At 38.9% G+C, this 20,829-nt stretch overlaps 1 protein-coding gene across 2 annotated transcripts in view; it reads left to right on the top strand.

The window, feature by feature from the left end:
* Positions 1-20,829, top strand: part of TAFA3 (TAFA chemokine like family member 3) — a 633,948-nt gene that overhangs the window by 524,375 nt on the left and 88,744 nt on the right. For both annotated transcript variants that reach the window (XM_089681062.1, XM_089681063.1), the window contains exons 3-4: positions 4,160-4,309; positions 14,832-14,956. In XM_089681062.1, coding sequence (XP_089537188.1) covers positions 4,160-4,309; positions 14,832-14,956 — 275 coding nt within the window. The remainder of the gene's footprint in view (positions 1-4,159; positions 4,310-14,831; positions 14,957-20,829) is intronic.

Genomic DNA, 20,829 nt, shown 5'->3' with positions numbered 1-20,829 from the left:
ATGTATCACCACTCTAACAAATGTATCTTGACAGTAGTAAATTAATGGTAGTGTGCATTCAGTGATTTATTTATGATATAGATCAAACCATGCATTAAGAGCCCAGGACTTCATACATTTCATCTTTATTGTTTCCATCAGAACAATCTCAGTTTTTCGATGCCGAGCTACCTTTAGTTGGCAGAAGTTTTTTGCTATAAATATATGGTCCAACCTATAAATCATATTTTTGTTAAATATTTTCCAGAAATATGCATGCTTTGATTACCTGAAATGAAGGGAATAGAAATAAGACAAAAATCTACAGCAAAAATCTAAATAAGTTCTCCCGTGGTATCAGCTGCTCAGGGGGTGTCTTTGGAAGATGTACAGAGCTGTTAGACATACAGATGTTTCCCCATCTTGACCAGGCAATAATCATCCTCTGTCATTGGACAACTTTACCTTGTACAGGGAACACATTTCTAGAAAATACTGTATAACCATGAAGGAGTTGAAGGTGTATTTATCGCCTTTGATGTTCTTAGGGTGAGAACTGGCATTACCAACAATTTTTCTTTAAATATTCTTTGTTGTGCCATGCTGTGCAAGCCCAGTTTGGATTAACAAATGTGGTCCTCGCTTCCTCTCCCTTGGAACATCTTATGGATGACCATGACATCACAAAACTGGTGACTTTTTATGATACTTTGCAGTCTGGTGGTCCACACCCCTTTGCTTCCTTATACAGGAAATGGCACATGATGAAGAGTGAGAGGACGTGGCCAAAACTTTTCTATAAGATGTTATTAGTGGATAAGCTTGTCCACTTCAAATTTATTCACCAGCTGCATTACACCCATGCTAAGTTGAATCGCATGGGGTTGGTTGATCAAGCTAGTTTTCTTAGATGCAAATGTCTTACATATGTTTTGGTCCTGCCCAAGGCTGGCAGCCTTTTGGGCTGAATTACTTACTATGCTGGTAACCCATTTATGTTTGAGAGCTCCAAAGAGGTTTGCTTACTTGGAGTAGGTTACATCTTTGTTCCACTTACTTGCAATCATATCATGTTTAGTTTGATTTTTTTTAATGCAAAAAAGACACTTCTGTTGCATTGGAAAAATCCAGCTATGCCCACCCTAAACTATGTCTGTAGTTTGATCGATCAGGCACCACTCCTTTAGAAGCTCATTTATAAGGGCCGTGCCTGTCCTAAAAAAAAGTAAAAAAAAATATGGCAGCCCTGGTTGGATGCACTGGCCTCTCAAGTGGTGAATCTGGCCTCTTCACAATCCCCTCTTTAAAAACAAAACTGAGTATTATTTAACTGGGTGGTGTTTTTGACATGCATTTATCAAAACTCTCTTCTAGATACAGTAAATATGCTGCACAATGACTTCCTGTAAGAAAGCTTACAGTATATGTCTAATCAAATTATACTTTTGAAGTTTTAGTAAAGCTGGCCATAGATGGGTGGAATCTCAACCAGTTTAGCAGGGACTGGCTGAGATTCAGTCCATGTATGGGCAGGCTGGTTGTACTGAAGTCATTCAATTGACTTTAGTACAACCAGCCTGTCAGATTTTTTGCATGCTAAAGTTATCATTGCGGTCTGCCGCCAGGTCTGGCTAACAATTTCAGTTCCAATGCCCTAAGTACTTTCTGAATAATTGGGCTTCAACGTTTCTCTTATTTAAAGTGGTTGTAAAGGCTAAAGGCTTTTTTTAACCTAATTATGGTAAACAAACCTTTAATGCTCAGCTCTCCCCAACCCCACAGCCCCCCTTATACTTACCTGAGCCCAATCTCAATTCAGCCATATGCACAAGAGCATTAGCTCTCTGCCTCTCTGTTGGCTCAGAGACAGCAGTGGTTGCTGTCAACCACAGGGAGTGAGGAGAAAGGGGGGGGGGGCAGCGAAGCCATGTTCTGTGTGTCAATGGACACACAGAGCCACTTAGGTGCAAGCACATTTAGGAGCAAGCACATACGAATGCTCCCACAGCAAGAAAAATTAAAATACATTAACAAATAGGAAATAGAAGATTTATTGTGTTTTGATCAAAGATGTAAAAAAAAACAAAAATGAATGGATTGCTCCACCTGCACTCTTGGGTCATTGTATGCTGACAAGTGATCATTGACTGCAGGCGATTGGCTGCAGCTGCTGATCAAGAAAATGTTTCCAATATTCCTGTTCAACAGAAGTTGCTCTAACGATTGACTTCAGTTGGACAGGGATGACCTTGCATGGATCGAAATTCAGCCAGTCCCTGATGAACCAGACAAATTTCATTCATCTATGGCCAGCTTTAATTGCATCATGCTTGTTCTTTGTCAGTGACTTAGATAGTATTGAAGTATAGCAGCCTATATAATTTTTCTCAGTGCTCAGTACTTACTCAGTACTGAAATCACAAGTAGTTTTGTCAGCCCTAAATGGATTCTCCATGATGGACTGTAAAACATCTCCCCTCCTTCTCATCTCCTTCGCATAATGTGGAGAATTTCTGCAGTCCTGCAAAGTAGAAGTTAGTTAGAATTGATGGCAATGGTTGGGATTTCAGCATATAAGAGGCAGCATTGTCAACCCATATCAGGAAATGAGGATCACAGTAGATCTATGGCAGGATGAACAGGTATTTTTCTGTAATTGCAAGATTTTTAAAGAGACAAATAGGCATGTATTGAATAACTGTACTGCATATGTTTCTCTTTAATTTTGCCAGGGTATATACACCTGGGCAATACAGGCATACATATACTACTACAAGTTAATAGCATGTAACACTAATCGTTGTAATAAACTGTTCTATCTGTGCACTGATTTATGTTCACAATACATTTAGCATATCATATAAACGTTGGAGGTTGTTAGGCACTGCTAGAATATCAGACATGATACGTAAAATTAAACATACACTATATTGCCAAGAAGTATTGGGGGATTCCTCCAAATAATTGGATTCAGGTGTTCCAATCACCTCAATGGCCACAGGTATATAAAATCAAGCACCTAGACATGCAGACTGCTTCTAAAAACATTTGTGAAATAATGGGTCGCTCTAGGGAGCTCAGTGGTATTGTGATAGGTTGCCCCTTGTGCAATAAGTCCATGCGTGAAATTCCCTTGCTACTAAATATTCCACAGTCAACTGTTAGTGGTATTATAACAAAGTGGAAGCAACTGGGAACAACAGCAACTCTGCCACGAAGTGGTAGTCCACGTAAAGCAGAGTCAGCGTACAGGGAACAGAAGTTGCCAGCTGTCTGCAGAGTCAATAGCTAAAGAGAATGGTACTTGCCTGGCTGCATTGTGCCAAATGTAAAGTTTGGTGGAGGGAGGATTATAGTGTAGGGTTGTTTTTCAGGGGTTGGGCTTGGCCCCTTAGTTCCAGTGAAGGGAAGTCTTAAGGGGTCAGCATACCAATACATTTTGGACAATTTCATACTCCCACCTTTGTGGGAACAGTTTGGGGATGGCCCCTTCCTATTCCAACATGACTGCACACCAGTGCACAAAGCATGGTCCATAAAGACATGGATGAGCGAGTTTGGGGTGGAGGAACTTGACTGGCCAGCACAGAGTCCTGACCTCAACCCGACAGAACCCCTTCGGGATGAATTAGAGCAGAGACTGTGAGCCAGGCCTTCTCATCCGACATCAGTGTTTGACCTCACAAATGCGCTTCTGAAAGAATGGACAAGCATGCCCATAGACACACTCCTAAACCTTGTGGACAGCCTTCCCAGAAGAGTTGAAGCTGTTATAGTTGCAAAGGGTGGGCCAACTCAACCCTATGGACTAAGACTGGGATGTCTTTTAAGTTCATGTGCGTGTAAAGGCAGGCGTTCCAATACTTTTGGCAATATAATGTATATCAGCTTGTAGACTGACATGTGCTGTTTTTACGGTAGGTGAAAAAAAATATTAGACTGTCTTGAATAACAACCAATCAGATTTCAGTTCACTATACTCAGATCATTTAAAATAGTTTTATTTGGTTATGATTGCATTTAATTGTAATATCATTTTTGCTCTTTATGCCAATTTTCAGAATGCATTGGATAGTAAAACATGATTTAATTGAGAATTTCAAATGTAAACGCTCTGGAGATGCATTGCAGTTCTTTATTATTTTAAATATCTGTTTATCTGTTGTTTTTGTTCTTGCAGTTCATGTACAACCTGGCACTTGTGAAGTGATTGCTGCTCACAGATGCTGCAATAAGAACAAGATTGAAGAAAGGTCACAAACAGTAAAATGTTCATGTTTTCCTGGCCAAGTTGCAGGGACTACGAGGGCAGCCCCATCTTGTGTAGATGGTAAGAATTAATTCAAAATCACAGTTTTATAAATACCTACCCTGCATATTGATATTAAGGTACAAAAATGTTTTAACAATTATAAACCTTAAAGTAAACATGTGGTCATCATATCATTTAATAATTGACATGTTCTTAACAAGAACCCTGCTCTCCCCATCCAGCAGTGATTTAGAAACCTTTCAGTATTCCTATGTCTAGAGTAAACACAGAGCAGGTGCTTTAGGAGGGAATTTCAGGGCAAGCTGAGCTGCTGAGAAATCTTACTTGAAGGACTTTAGTGCTTTTGCTGTGAAATTTGAGGATGAATTGCTCAATGGTACCTGCAGCTACAAACATCAGTGAGTTTGTTTTAAAGCTCATTTTCTAAAAATAATTAGATAATCGAATGCCCAAAGCATAGCCACAGACTCATTTTTAGATCTCTAGAAAAAAAGAAGCATTTCTTTAATAGACATGTGCACGCTGAAAATTTTTGTTTCATTTTGGATACATTTGTTAATTGAAGAATTTTGTTTTGTCACATTCGTTATTTTGAATAGATTTGTTTTGTTTCATATCTTCAGCACTTGTTTTGTATATTCGTTGGCCTGTGTGGATACGAAAAACTATATAGAAACTATTTGAATTTGCTCTATAGCATAACAAATTTTCCAAGTTAATTGGGGGATTTCATCCTCCAAAGCACCCCCCATGTTGAGGGCATGTGGCCTGGTATGGTTGGGGGGGTGCACTTGCTTGTCCCCCCCCTTTCCTGGCCTGCTGGGCTTCATGCTCGGATATGGATCTGGTATGGATTTTGGGGGGGGGTTAAGTTTTGGTGTGGAGTTCCCCTCAAAATCCATACCAGACCCAAAGGACCACACTGCTTTTTTGAAAATTTGTAATGCCAATACTTGTTTTGTTTACATTCTGCTATCAGTGGGGAATCATGCTGACATGATGAGTCATGGTTGTTAAGGATGTGGAGACCGCCAGCTCCTTAGCAACCAGCTATTCACAATGAATTTGGATAATTTGTTATGTTATCTACTTCATTCGAAGATGTGACAACTTCCAAATGATACAAATGCATTTGTTATTTTCATTATAACTTTTTGGATTCATTGCCATTCATTTCTATGTCTATTTGGAAATCTGGATACATCCAACTCTTTGAAAATTAAATTTTTGTCTGAAAAACTAATCAAAATGAAACAAATTGCACCTGTCTACCCTTTAATTTGCTTTTTAACAAAAATCATTGCTTTAAAACAGCAGGTAAAATGAGTGTATTGTCAGTGAGTTTGACAAACACAGCGGGGAAAGGAAAAGAAAGTTAGAGACCATAACAACTTCTACAGGGGCAGTTACACATTTTAAGACAAGGCCAGCAGAAAAAAAACACATTAAATTATTAGTTCACTTTTTAGAAAAAAATAATAAATGCACATTTTTTTTCAGGTAAAAAAAATGTGCATTTATTATTTTTGTCTACAGGAGCCTGGAAAGCATTGCACCAACGATCAGTAGATCTCTGATGGCATGCAGGTCTCCTGCAGACCTGTCAGAATATCTGCTTGCCATATGGTATGTACAAGCAAGCAGATATTCTGACAGGAAGCTTCAATGAACTACCAAAGCGCTGAAGTAGTTAATTGAAAACTACAAGCCGACAGCCGCTAAGGCTGTCAGGACTTGCAGTTCATTCCTTCACAGGAGTCTGTAAATGAATGATGCGACTGTATGGGTGGCATTTTCAAATTTGACAAATAGTATGGAGATAAGGAGGGAGGGAGGTTACAGGAACATGTTACATGTTACACCCTAAAAATGGGTGGAACATGTAACATGTTCCCAAAGGTGAACTTATCCTTCAAGTCTCTTCTACAAATTCGTAGGTTTTGAAACTCTGATCCTCTAAGAATTGGTCGAATTTATAAAAAAAAAAGGCTTAATTCACAAAGTTAATGCATCAAGATACTTGTTTAACAAATATGACATTATTTTCAGCTAAAATACAGATCCTTAACCTTGTGTTACTTGGACCTGAACACATAAAAGAAAGCTTTACTATGTTATAGGAAACATTTAGTTAAAACAAAAAAATGAAGCATTTGCACAAGTGGCATTACTTACCTTCAGTGTTCCTTGTGCTACTGTCTTTTGGTTTAGTAGAAATCTTCCCCCTCTGATAACCCCCCTTGTTCCCTAATTTTCCAGTAGAGTGGGGGTTAATGGAGTTGTGATAAGTGATCTACCGGTATGCAACATCCTTCTGCTCACATCTTCCATTCATAGAAGTGGTAACTACAGCTTCTATTCATGAAACATGACCTATGAATGGAGGGGGAGGATCTTTCAATCTTCTGCCCAATCTTCATTCCTAAATTGATTTAATTCATAGGAGTTGTAATTACGGCTACTATGAATGGAGGAGCAGGATGAAAAGGGAGACATAGTTGGGCACTTTGATGAATACCTGTCACTGCTGCCTCAGTTCTATTAACCCCTGCCACACTGGCAGATTAAGGTGGTGGTGGTGGTAGGGGGCATCGAAGGATGAAGACTTCATGAAACCAGAAGACAACAGCACAAAGTACACAAGTAATATCCCTTGTGATTATTTTTTGTTTGTTCATTTTAATCAAACTGAAGCTTTGTGTTCCTAAGCTGTGTTCCTGCACCTATAGCCTCATAGTTGCATACATGCAGTGTGAGATCATCTAAGGCAGCCTTTCTCAACCAGGGTGCTCAGGCACCCTGGGGTGCCTTGAGGTTTCTTCAGGGGTGCCTTGACAAAATGTCTACAAATTGGCCAAAACTGGTATACAAGTCAGTGGGTGGAACAAACCTGCCTTTTAGTTACACAAAGCCATAGGTTTTAATTTTTCACCATTACAACCTTCTAGCCACCGGTGTCCTGGCAACCAATTACATCATCAGTTGATAAGGAGAATGTCAGCTGCCTGCACAGCATCCTAGTTTGACCCTGCCCTGCCCCTCTCCATCAATGCTGGACTCACATTAGCTCAGTGATGGAGGGAGAAGAGAAACAATGGAATACTACTCAGTATCAGTGTATAAAAGTGTATTTACGTTGAAGAATAAATCACCCCTAACATTGGGTGTCCTACATGTGTGGATGTTGCTGCATTATAGAAAACTATTAGAATAGTTTTTCAGATTGTAGAATGGGGTGCTCTTTTAAAATGATGGTTTTAAAATGGACAGTCTAGAACACGGTTGTCAAACTGGTGGCCCTCCAGCTGTTGACAAACTACTAGACCCATGAGGCATTGCAAGATTGACAGTTACAAGCATGACTCCCAAAGGCAGAGGCATGATGGGACTTGGAGTTTCAAAACAGCAGAAGGGCCTCCAGTTTGACACCTCCGGTCTACAGGCACCCCATTTTAGAATGTACAGATAAAATTCATGGCCCGATTAACAAAAAAAAGTTTTGATGTAATCTCATGTTTCTGTTCTTGCTACTGTATGACATGTTGGTATTTTTTTCATGTTCAACTATCACCACAAATGATTTGTACTGAAGAATAAGGGCATCTGAAAGCCGCTAGATAAAAGAAACTTTCAAAAGTATATTCATATACACATTTACAAAAGCCTTAATTAAATCTAGCCAACCCAGTGGAAATAATTACAGTGAATTAAAGGTATTATTGCATCAAAAAATGTTTTTCAGTATGTAGAACAAGATACAGCAATGTGAAAATACTTCTTTTGTTTCATTACATATGCAGTACCCATTACTGATCCATCCTTGTAACAGATCCTCTTCCTGAAGGTAGTTCATATGCATAATTAACATCCATGTGCTCATTAGCACTCCATGTAGCAATATATCAATCCTTTTTACACGTACACCCACCACTATTTACGCTGTAAACATCAATGTAAATCAAGAGCAGCATTCATTTTTTTTTCTTGAAATAAAAAAGATAAAACAATGTGTAAAAATTAGGTACCAACGTGCAGTTGATTTTTAAGTGTGATCTATAATTATTATCAAAGTTATTCAGCAAGGAAAGAAAAGAGCAATGAGGGCGTGAAAAGCTGTAAATCAAGGCAGTCACCATAAATGTGCTCTTATATTGGCTTACTATAAATAAATAAATCGGGTGGGTTGCTATATGTTACTAACTTGCACATCATCTTTGATCTAGGCATTGCTCTGTAGAATAAGCTAGTTTGTTTTCATGGACATTTGCACAGTTTAAACTGAAGTTATAGACCAGTAAATCTCTCAAGAAGAACAAGAGCTGGATTTGAGGGTTGACCATAAAGACTTTCCCCCAATGGAATCTGGAATGTGTTCTCCCACTTGCCAACTACTTGGGTCAAAATTTAGATTAAAAGGATAAAATAAAATATGTGAACAGGAGCTAAGAACTCCACTACCCCCCCCCCCCAAAAAAAAAACAAAAAACGTGTGAAAGTGGTTGTAAACCTCAGACATGAAATATGAACATAGGATTTCTGTCTGCTGCATTGTTCCTCTGCCATTAGCATAAATCACTTCTGACAAGTTTTCCTGACACCCAGAGAAAAATGGAGACGGGGAGGGAGCTCCAGTAGATGGCCTTTAACTGACAGCCTCAGCTCTGTTCCTGTGAGCTGTGTAGAGGAGGGTGTGTCTCTTCCTTCCAATCAGCTCTCAGAGCTCTCCTATACTGAGCTCTGCAGAGTAAAATTTCAGACTTCCACCCCCTTTTTTCTAAACTCTAAGACAAGCTTTATAAATTGTGTACTTTGAGGGGATGTAGAGAAGAGAAAACTACAGATAAATAGGTACATCTTATGCAGGAGGATTAGTTTAATCTCTGTGTATCACCTGAGGCCAGTCACTTCATTGGGTATAAGTAAGGGTTTACAACCACTTTAAGAGATGTTTTTAAAAAAGAAAAAAATATTTGCTAGAACGCATTCTTTGCTCTATACTTATTTATATCCTGCACAAACTACCCTACTTGATACCAGACAATGACAGCTCTAATATAATTCTAGAACAAAATTTGTATATTTTGAAGCTTACCAGTCCATTTTTCACACAATTTATCACTTTATTGTCACCTGGTGATTCTGCCAGTAACAGACTTCCTGTCCTACTGTGAAGATGCTCACTCATTGTACTGTATGTATGGAGGAGAATCATTGTCACTGTAGCTGCTCACTTCTTATTTGGAATACAGAACCCCCTCGCCTCCTTTCATTGAGGGAAGGTATTCTGTAGTCCAGGGCTTTGCAAGGCTGATTACTACGCTTTGGTTTTCAGTGCAGCAAAGGCAAAGTACACAGGAAGTTGTATGCAAAGTTTACCTAAACTTATAAGAAAGCATCAAGGTGGACTTTTTCTTTAAGAATATGTGAACCCAAAACATCATATTCTTAATTTGTGCCTGTTGTACCATGTACTTGTATGTACTCTTTGTATTGCTACTCTGGTGTTAGATCCAGTTCCTCTGCCTTCCTATTAAAAGCTGACCACACTAGGTAGGACAACACAGTGTGGTCAGCTCTCTAACTATGCTGAGATTTCCTGCAATGATCAAGTCCAATGATCCCCCCGCCCCCCCCGAAACAGCCATTCACTGGGAATATGTGTTTCTCCTATACCAACCCTCTAAGATTCTTATGCAGCTGAGAACAGAGGATATGTGATCACTTGTAAAAAAAAGAGGGGAAAAGGGTATTTATAATGTTTTATATGTATAAGCAAATACTTTGCCTTTCTTTTCTATTTTAAACTGATTTGGTTGTTTTACAATGTTACATAATTACACAGTTTAGTCTGGCTGAAAAAAGACAAAAGTCCATCCAGTTCAACCATAAAAAAAAAAAAAGTTATAATCCTATACCCACATTTGTTCCAGAGGAAGGCAACAAAAAAAACCCCCAGCAAAGCATGATCAAATTTGCTCCTGCAAATGGGGAAAAATTCCTTCCTAACCCCCCCAGGAGGCAATCGGATATCCCCTGGATCAACTTTACCTATAAATGTTAGTATCCAGTTATATTCTGTGTGTCCAAGAAATAATCCAGGCCTTTTTTAAAGCAATCCACTGAGCTGGCCAGAACCAACTCTTGAGGGAGTCTATTCCACATTTTCACTGCTCTCACTGTGAAGAAACCTTTCCATGTTTGGAGATTACATTTCTTTTCCTACAGACATACTGTAAAGAGTTCCCCCTTGTCCTCTGTGATGGCCTCACAGAGGTCTACAACGAGTTCACTTTATGAACCACTAATGTATTTATACATGTTGATCATATTTCCCTTAATCTACTCTTCTCAAGAGAGAATAAATTCAGTTGATCTAATCTTTCCTCATAGCTGAGCTCCTCCATGCCTCTTATCAGTTTGGTTGCCCTTCTCTCTACTTTCTCCAGTTCCCCAATGTTCTTTTTGTGAATTGGTGCCTATTCCAGATGAGGTCTCACTAATGATTTGTACAGGGGTAAAATTATATCTCTCTCTCTGGAGTCTATACCTCTTTTAATACAAGAGAGGATTTTGCTCGCTTTAGAAACTGCAGCTTGGCATTGCATGCCATTATTAGGCTTGTGATCTACCAGAACTCCCAGATCCTTCTCCACCATTGATTCCCCCAGTTCTACCCCCCTAGTATATATGATGCATGCATATTCTTAGCCCCCAAGTGCATAACCTTACATTTATCAACATTAAACCTTTCACTTTTTATGTGGCCTTTATTTCATTTTTGCATATTCTGTTATAATCTTTGTAATGTTTGAACGATGATAGTGTTTCTTCATTTTTATATTTAATAAAAGCTCTTTTCTTATTATCTATAGCTTTTTTAACTTTGGCCGTAAGCCACATAGGTTTGATTTTTGGCCTTTTAAACTTGTTGCCCATGGGAATATATTTTCCACATTCATACAGTATGTGTTCACATACAGTCTTTTTGAAGAACTCTTATTTCTGTGTTGTGTTCAGTTTTGGAGAGCACCTCTCAGCCTTGGAAAATTAGCTCTTTTAACATTGAGCATTTTTATTTTTCTCGTATATGCTTGCTGTTTACAGCTAACAATAAATGAAATCATGTTATGGTCACTGCTACTCAGATGTTCTTTTATATGGACCTTGGTAATAGGCTCTGCATGGTTTGAGACTACCAGGTCCAGCAGAGCATCATTCCTAGTTGGGGCCTTTATGAACTGTACCATAAAATTGTCTTGTAGTAGGTTTATACATTTTTGCCCTTTAACTGTACCTGCAGTACCATTACTCCAGTCAATTTCCAGGTAGTTAAAATCCCCCATTATTATCACTGTCCCAGCTCTTTCAGCCCTTTCGATCTGTGCAAGGAGCTGAATCTCCACCATCTCATTAACACTGGGAGGCCTATAACAAACTCCAATGATTACCTTTGTAGCATGCACCCCCATGTGCAGTTCCACCCATAATGCTTCAGCCTCATCACACTCTCCCTCAACTAGGACTTCTTTCACACTCACTCTGAGATCACTTCTCACATAGAGACAGACACCACCACCTTTCCTATTTACCCTGTATCTCCGAAAGAGAACATAGCCAGGAATATTAATGGCTCAGTCATGTGAAGAATGAAGCTAAGATTCAGCAATACAAATTAAATCATAGTTCTGTTCATGCACCAAAGCTTCCAACTCACCTAGTTTGCTTGGCAGATTTCTGGCATTGTTGAACAAACACTTGAATACATTGACACCTTGTGCACACGTATTTTGCATATTTTTTATTTTCATACAAATGGTACCAATGCCACTGGTTGTTTGTAACTTGGGGACCTTCTTATCATCTGCCTTAGCCCTCCCCAAATCTCTCCCCATTCCACCCACCAATAAGTACTGACCCCTGTCTGATCTGTCTACCCCATTATAAACTAATTCTCCCTCCCCCTTGATCCTAGTTTAAATACTCCTCCAACCTTCCCATAAATCTCTCACCCAGCACAGCAGACCTCCTTCCTTTTAGGTGCAAACTATCCCTAGCATATAGGCTGCACCCCAATGAAAAGTCGGCCCAGTGCTCTAGAAACCCAAATCCTTCCCTCTTACACCAGGTCTTTAGCCATGCATTGAGTTGTCTAATCTCCCCCTGTCTTTCCTGAGTTGCGCATGGCACAGGTAATATTTCAGAGAATATCAGCTTGGAGGTCCTTCCCTTCAATTTGCAGCCTAGTTCTTTAAATTTATTCTTAAGGAGTCTCCATCTTCCATGTATTCTGTCATTGGTTCCAACATGGACCAAGATAGCTGGCCATGCCCAGCCCCTCCCAGTAATTTATTAACCCAGTCCACCACATGACAAACCCTGGCACCAGGGAGACAGCAAACCATTCGGTTGAGGCGATCCTGGTGCCAAATTATTCTATCAATCCTTCTGATTATAGAACCCCCTACTACCACCGGCTGTCTAGGCCTTCCTGTACTACCCTCACCACACCTCCCAGATGGTCTGCCCTCCAAGCTGTTAGGGATAGCAGTGACATCCAGGGCTGCCACCCCTGAGCTTGCCACCCCCACATCTTCATCCAACTTGGCAAATTTGTTTGGGTGCACAAACCCAGAGCCAATCCTCCTTTTCTGTGTGCCACTACCACTCCCTCTCGTTGGAGTAACCCATCTTCCTACCTGATAATCCTGATTAGCTCCTACGCCTTCCACATCAATCCCATTAGCTACATGCTCAGAGAGCAGAAGACCCCTTTCAAGGTTGACGGTTCTACCCAGTGTTGCAACTTGCTCCTCCAGATCTCTAATGCGAGTTTCCAGAAGGGCAACCCGCTCGCATCTGATGCAGAGGCATCCATCCTGGAGCTGTTGCTCCATTGTTGCATACATGCAGCACACTGTGCACTGCACAAAACCTTTAACCCTGCTAGCACACATTATCCCAGTTACAGTATTAATATCAGTTGTCACTTACAGGTCAGTAGACTCCTGTTATAATCTTCTGTTTTCAACCCCGGTTTTTTAACTCCACTTATCGAATGTCCACTTAGTCAGTGGTCCAGCAAGCAAAATGCAAATAAGCTCAAGAATGAGCAAACTCAGAGTGAGCTCTACAGCAAGTTATATAATACCTGTATCACCTGTGACCAAATAACTCCACCCCTTAATCAGCAGACTGAAGGAAGACAAGGAAAAGAAGATAAAAATGCTATTTAAAAAGTGACAGAAAAAGTGATTTAAGAAGTAAAAGCTTTTAGCAAGATCCAAGGAAGAAAATAAAACAACTACAAGCACCAGTAATCACCAGCAAATTTCCCACTCTTTTTAGCTATCAGCCAGCAAAAAATGCTAGACAAGATGAGGGTTCATATACAGGTATACTTTAACTTTATGCGAGATTGTATTCTAGCAGAACAGATGGCTGCAAGTAAGGCTGGTAGCTAAAGAAAATAAATGGCATCATATGTTTTGAATTACAGTGTGTGATAAGCATAATAAATAAAAAAGATTTATATGAAATAAGGTGTGCACATAAACACATGGTGAATCATTCTCTGTATATGTAGGTTATACATCTTATATATTCTAATTTTCATTACAATACTGTCCCTTTAACATATAAAGGATTATGTATCCCAAGGCACTTTGACAAACGTTGACGTGAAGTGCAGATAATTCAGATTTTCACTAAGCCTTGATTGAAGAGTTCAGAAACATTTGTGTGATGATTCTCTGTAAAAAGATGAAGTTACATAAATACTTCAATCTTAACCTCTTCGTGCCGACAGTATGCAAATACAGTATGTGGCCTCCCGGCAGCTGGGCCTTGACACCGAGCGACCACATATTTACATACCATTTCTAAACAAACGTGCTGAAAGCGCGCGCCCTGCACATGTGTTGGCATCCCATGGAAAGGTCCTGATCTTTTCTTGCGATCAGGACCTTTCTGACCATGTGACTGCTGTGACAGCCCTAGACCTCGCCCTGCCTCCCGGCGTCAAAAACCCTTTAAGGGGCCGGGAGGTGCCGGCGTGAAGGGGTTAAGCTTACTGTCTTCCAAATACCAGTAAGTGTTTTGTTTGTTTGAGCACATCTCCCCCAAAGTTATGCTTCTATATATTTTATTTTAGCATTTAAGTTCTATATTTGCTTGTTTAAAGTGTACCTAAAACCTAAAACAAAAAAGGATCATATTGCACTTTACTGGTCCTTAGATGAGGTGGCTCATTTATACAAGCGTCACCTTCCAAAGAACGATCACCGGTGTATCGCATTTCAGAGGGTATTCAGAGGGTGGCAACATAAGGCCTACTCCCCACCTCTTTACAGCTAAAAACCCTCACCACTGCACTGCAACCGCATGCATTTGAAGTGGTTATGGGGCTGTTGCTGTGCAGTTCACTTCAGCACTGCCTGCTAAGCAAAAAAACATTATAGTTTGCTATTAAGAAAAATAAAAAATACCAGTACCTGAACGTAATCTGCAGCAGATTTTACATATCCCATTTACTTTAATTCTGTGTTTCTCAAACCAATCACTAACATGTTATGTGTTTCAGCTTCTATAGTTATCCAGAAATGGTGGTGTCAGATGCAGCCTTGTTTAGAAGGAGAAGACTGCAAAGTTCTACCAGACTTGTCAGGTTGGAGTTGTAGTACTGGGAACAAAGTCAAAACGACAAAGGTAAGGCTAAGAAGAACAAATATACCTTATTTATTTGTCAAATTGGAATAGTTAGAGCGATTGTAGCTGTATCGGTATAATTGCTACTTAACTGAATTTGAATGGGTGTTGGAGTGGTGATATGTTTTACTGACTGTGTCGTATTGTGGGTGGGTTCTACCGCATCTGTGTACTAGGGGGTACTTTAGCTAGAGGCATGCTCACCAATGCCTGGGATCAAGTGGGAAATGCTGTCATGTGCACAGTCTAACATCACGACAGACTCCCGGCTTAGAGATGGTCTGGCACTGCATGTAGAATGAACCGGAATTCCTTATAAAGTGTTGATCTACAACCAGTGATTGTAATGTGTTGCATTTGGAGTGGGGAGTAGCACCGAACCACCTCCACCAGCCAGCTTAGCTCTATTACCTCAATCCCAGTAATAGAATGGAATCCCGCCAGACACTTAGTTTAGATCTCATGCGTATCATGTGTTAACTCTTCCTCTTCTGCACCATACAGTTAGTCTGAGGACCTCTGTAATGCTGTGTCTGCTCCCGGTTGCTATGGGAGATGGACCACTGGGGAAGGAGCCAAATAGCGACTCCCTCACTACCAGAGGACACCTCACCTTACTCAGGTACCACACCTCAACTGGTTGCTTAGTGCCTTTTACTGTGTTACGATGGCAGCAACCTTGTTCTTTTTTAGCATGTTGACTTGGCAGTGTAGATTCTTCATACCTCTCTAATGCTATTACAGGCCCAGGTTCTTTTGTATACACCAGCTCCATTATGTCCCCTGTTATGAATAACTTCAGACCAGGCTTACAGACAAAGTTTTAAAAGTCTTTTCTGATTACTTAGTGCAAACATGATACAATGTGTAATAGTTTCTTCACTAGCCCTAACTAGCTAAGAGTCAGTCAAGGCATACCTTATGGGTGACAGTTCATTGAGACGGAGTCCATTGTTGGTGGCATGGTCCATGGCTGGTGGCATCCCAGAATCCTTGATGTTAGTATTCCTTCTCTTTTTTCTGGAACAGCAGCAGCACACCATTGCATATGGGGACTGGAACAATCTCTCTCCAGCTAGGGCAAGAGCTCCGGGACTTCAGCTTTCCCCCAATTTATACCACAGGCAACCTGGCTGAAGCTCCAAAAAGCCTGCACACTGGGAGTAGTCAATTTTAGTTAAACTCTTGGTTTGTTCAGGGTTTGCAGCTTATTGACTTTCACAGAAATGCTAAAGGATGTTTCAGATCTCATCCATAGCAGAGATTTTCAACTGTGTTTAGATTTGTTTTTAAGGGGGTTCAATCTAAACAACCAGGCTGCTGCAGCATGACTGATCTCCATAAGGTTAAGACTTCATCCAACTCTCAGCTGCCCTGTGGATGTTAAAGGGCAGACAGCATATGGGCGTCTGCTTTGAGATTTAGTAGCTATGAAGGGCCTGAAGCGGGGAAAGAAATTGTGCGATGCTGGGACTGATATAGGAAACTAAGATCAGTGCTAATAGTTTGGGAGGCATGAAATGGTATTCCAGCCTTCAAAAGTAGCTTGTTTCATTGTGATATGATATTGATATGCCCAGGGCATGTGTGCGTAACAGTTATTTGTTATATATGGTTTAAAAGCCTGAATAATACCAATGTGTTTTATTCAAAAAGACGTGATGAAGGATGCAATGACATAATATTGTTCTTCCAAAATAATTATGTGGTTAGACAAAATATATAGATAAACAACAAATTAAAGACACACATTTCTGAAAGAGGTTCATAACTCATTCTGGAAATTTGTTAGCATTCATTGAGACTTTAAACTACTCTAAACTTCCCTGTGGAAGTTAAAGGATAAGTTTACCTTTAGTAACATGTTACATGTTACATGTTACACCATCTGTATAAGGTGTATCATGTTCCCACATGGAAGAAAAATATATTTTAAATATATTTTAAAAATATTCTTCCCAAATATATTGACATATATTTGAAATAATACAATTTTGGCCATATTCAATATTTATATATATATATACTGTATATATATATATATATATATATATATATATATACACTCTGTATGTTGAAATGCATTTTTAGTACAACATATATGAAAAATATTTTTTAAACTACATTGCAAATATACTGAATGTCTTTAAAAATACAAATCTATTTTTTTTAAATATATTCTTCAGATATTTTTAACATATAAAAAAGTCATGTTTACATATATTATTACATGTATTTGTAAATGCATTCCAAAAATGTAGATTTGTATTTTTAAAGACATACAGTATATTTGAAATGTATTTTAAAAAATAGGTTTCATATATTTTGTAATAAAAACTCATTTCAACATACAGTATATATATATATATATAAATATATATATATATATATATATATATATAAATATATTTTGAAATATATTGAATATGGCCAAAATTTTAGTATTTCAAATATATGTTGATATATTTGAAAAGCATATTTTAAAAATATATTTCAAATATGTTTTTCTTCCATATGGGTTACTATGCAGCACCCTCTACTCACCACCCCAGCCCCCCATAACAGTGGCCAGGGGATCCTCTCACCACACGCATTGTCATATTTTAAAAACGGCACAGCTGTGCAGGGTTCCGCCTGCCTAGCTTCGTCATTTGTTCACAGTGATCTGTGAATGAATGAACTACAATTTCTGTCTTCCACCTTGGCAGATGGCATGTAGTTGTAGTCAATGAACTACCAGCGCTCTAATCAGTGCCCTTGTAATTCACTGACACTTCCCGCATCTGATGACCTGTCTGCCCATATGATAGTGTGGGTAGAGAGTTGTCAGCAGCATCTGCAGGAGCCTGTTATTGCACCCAGGATTCACTAATCACAGGTGCAAGGCTTTGCAGATTCCAAACAAATAAATAAATTTAAATGTTTTTTACCTGCAAAATCATGTGCATTTATTATTTTTATACTAAAGGTGAACTTAGCATTTACAGTGCAGCATGTGGGATACTACAGGGAGTTTAAAAGCAGTAAAAGAGGCAAGGGCAAGAAGAACATAAGATGACGCTGGGATCTGTGTAGGAAACTAGGATCAATGCAAATTGTTGGCAAGACACCAAATGCTACTTAAACCATTCAAATATAATTTAGTGGGTGTGGTAACTGTAGCACTTAATTAAATCAAGAAAATGATGGTACTCCAAGAACACTAGATGATCAGTAACGTGTTTAGGGAATAGGAATTTACTTTTAACTGATATATATTTTTTCAAAAATTGAGACCTGTAAATTAAGAAAATTAATCATAGGAAAGTGTAAAAATATTTGACTCGAATGTGGACATATTTTGTTAAAGCTATTCAGCTTGTAACCAGTTATGCTCTGCTGGCCCAATATCCATACCTACTCCTACTAGCCCGACTGGCAGATGTATACAAAGTAGAACAATATCTGTCTGCATACAGTACCTCTGCTATATATAGGGATGAGCAAACCAGGCAGGGCTCAGTTAGTGGGTGGTCTGGTTAAAATACCATTCAGCAGTGTGAGGGGGATTTCATGTGGCTTAAAGGGCAATGCAAAAAAATATACAAATCTTTTAAATAACATGCTTGGGGGATACCTTAAGTCTGCAAATGAAGCTGCAGAACAGTGACTTCTCTTCCCTTGCCACCATAAGGATCTGGTTTAAATGTTAAGAACCCCACAACATTTTTTCCTCTCTCCTTTTTTTAAAGGAACAGCACACATTAAAAAGTGGGGTGAAAGGGGCATGGCTTCCCCTTAAAATTCAAACTAGACCCTTATCCAAACATGAAGTAACTGCACTGTATCCTCATATTGAGGTAAAAAGGCTTCTTCCCCCACATCATGTCCCTCAAATAGGATGTGGGGTTGTGTGAGGGAAGGTATAGGAATCAGGAATAAGTAAAAAGCAAAATATCACCCAGGCACCATGAAAAAACTGTGTCCTCTGGTGTAAATTTATCACCAATCACATTATATCAGATCATCAATCACTACAACCCATTGCCTAGTGATGTTTCTCTGCCCAATGACACTTACCCATCACATACAAATCACAGTAATAGAGTCCTCAGGGCTGCAGGGGATGTTTGATTATGTAACTGTCTCAAATTTGGCCATGGCCATATTTGGTCATTGACATCACCAGGGATCCCTGTCGGTTTGCTTACATTCTAGAAGCTAGTGATTTGGATGGGTACATTGACCAATTATGGCCAGTTTGGTGGTTTTCAGAACTGCCAACAGGCTGGGTTCAGATCTTTCTCATGTTCAACTTGAATCCCATCCCTTGTGTTATGGTGATGTTCCTTTTTATACATCCATACTATGTTTTGGTTATTCCGTGTATTAATATGATGTGTTTCCAAATTGTAATTGTAATGTCTACCTTAATTTTGTAAAGCACTGTGCAAACTGTTGGCGCTATATAAATTCTGTATAAGAACAATAAGAAATATGGATTGGATTGGGGTGATTGACAACTATGGAAAGTCCAATATGCTTAAAAAAACAATAATGTTGTATGGGTAGTGAAGGTTAGTAACGAATGTTTCTGATTGGCAAGTACTGTATATTTAAAAGGTTAAATTTCAAAGAGCTGTAGAAGGTTTGTGCAGAAGGCTATGTTGTATGGAGATCAGCAAATGTGTTCAATGAGAATAGTCAAATACTATATTTTTATTATATTGTTTAAAAATACCCATTTTTCATTTGTGCATATATATCCCATTTTAACATTTTTCAGTCTTTGCATTCTCCAAAAAGACTGAACTGGAAAAAAAAATTATGTAAAGCGCAGTTTACAGGTTTATAAAAACAAACGTTTTCCAACATTTCCAATTTTTTTTTCTTTGTTATGCCCTAAAATCGTAAATGAAAAGTCTTTAAAAAATGTTGATACACACCTCTACTTTACAAATAAGATTTCAATATTTAAATGAATGAATTCTTGCATAGTCAGGGGCACCTTTTTAATTGAAGATTTATTGTGCAAAGATTTGTGGCAACTGGTCAAAAAATAATCAAGTGCACTGGAAAGTTTCTATTGGTCCACAGAGTGAGGATGCTGATGATTACTCAAATAAACTGAGATCAGCTAAAAGGAGTCGCTAAAATGTCATATCTTTGCACATGACTGTAAAATTGTAAATATGAGATAAAGGCATGAATCAGCAGGAAAATGCTATCAATGTTGTGTTTGGAGGGATGCTAAACCATTTGTTGTATTGAACAAAAACTCTGCATATACAGTATATGAGCAAAGCAGATTAGACAGGCTGGAATTTTCCCCTAAAGTGTTCCCCTTTACTTGGCTCCTTTAAAGGTTTGACATAATACTCTAATGAGGAAAAGTGAACAACTATTCAAAATGCCAACCAGATCATCCCAATGTTTATGTGCTTGCGACTAGTCAGTCTAGATGACAGTGTTTATGCTAAAATGTATTAATCGCTTGCCCACCACCCTATAGTAGAAGTACTGCTACAGGGTGGCAGAGCTGCTTAAAATCATGTATATATATATATATACAGTTGCAAGAAAAAGTATGTGAACCCCTTGGGATTACGTGGAGTTTTGCATGAATTGGGCATAAAATGTGCTCTGAACGTCATCTAAGTCACAACAATAGAAGAACACAGTCTGCTGAACATAATACTACACAAACATTAGATGTTGCCATGGTTTAATTGCACATAACATGTAAACATTCACAGTGCAGGGAGGAAAAAGTATGTGAACCTTTGGACTTAATAACTGGTTGACCCTCCTTTGGCAGCAATAACCTCAACCAAACGTTTCCTGTAGTTGAAGATCAGACCTGCACAACAATCTGGAGTCATTTTGGAGCACTC

Source organism: Staurois parvus, unplaced genomic scaffold (genome assembly GCF_062004578.1).
Source record: "Staurois parvus isolate SC_StPar_1 unplaced genomic scaffold, SC_StPar_1.0 ptg000258l, whole genome shotgun sequence".
Classification (NCBI taxonomy): domain Eukaryota; kingdom Metazoa; phylum Chordata; class Amphibia; order Anura; family Ranidae; genus Staurois; species Staurois parvus.
This window is presented reverse-complemented; position numbering and strand designations above follow the sequence as displayed.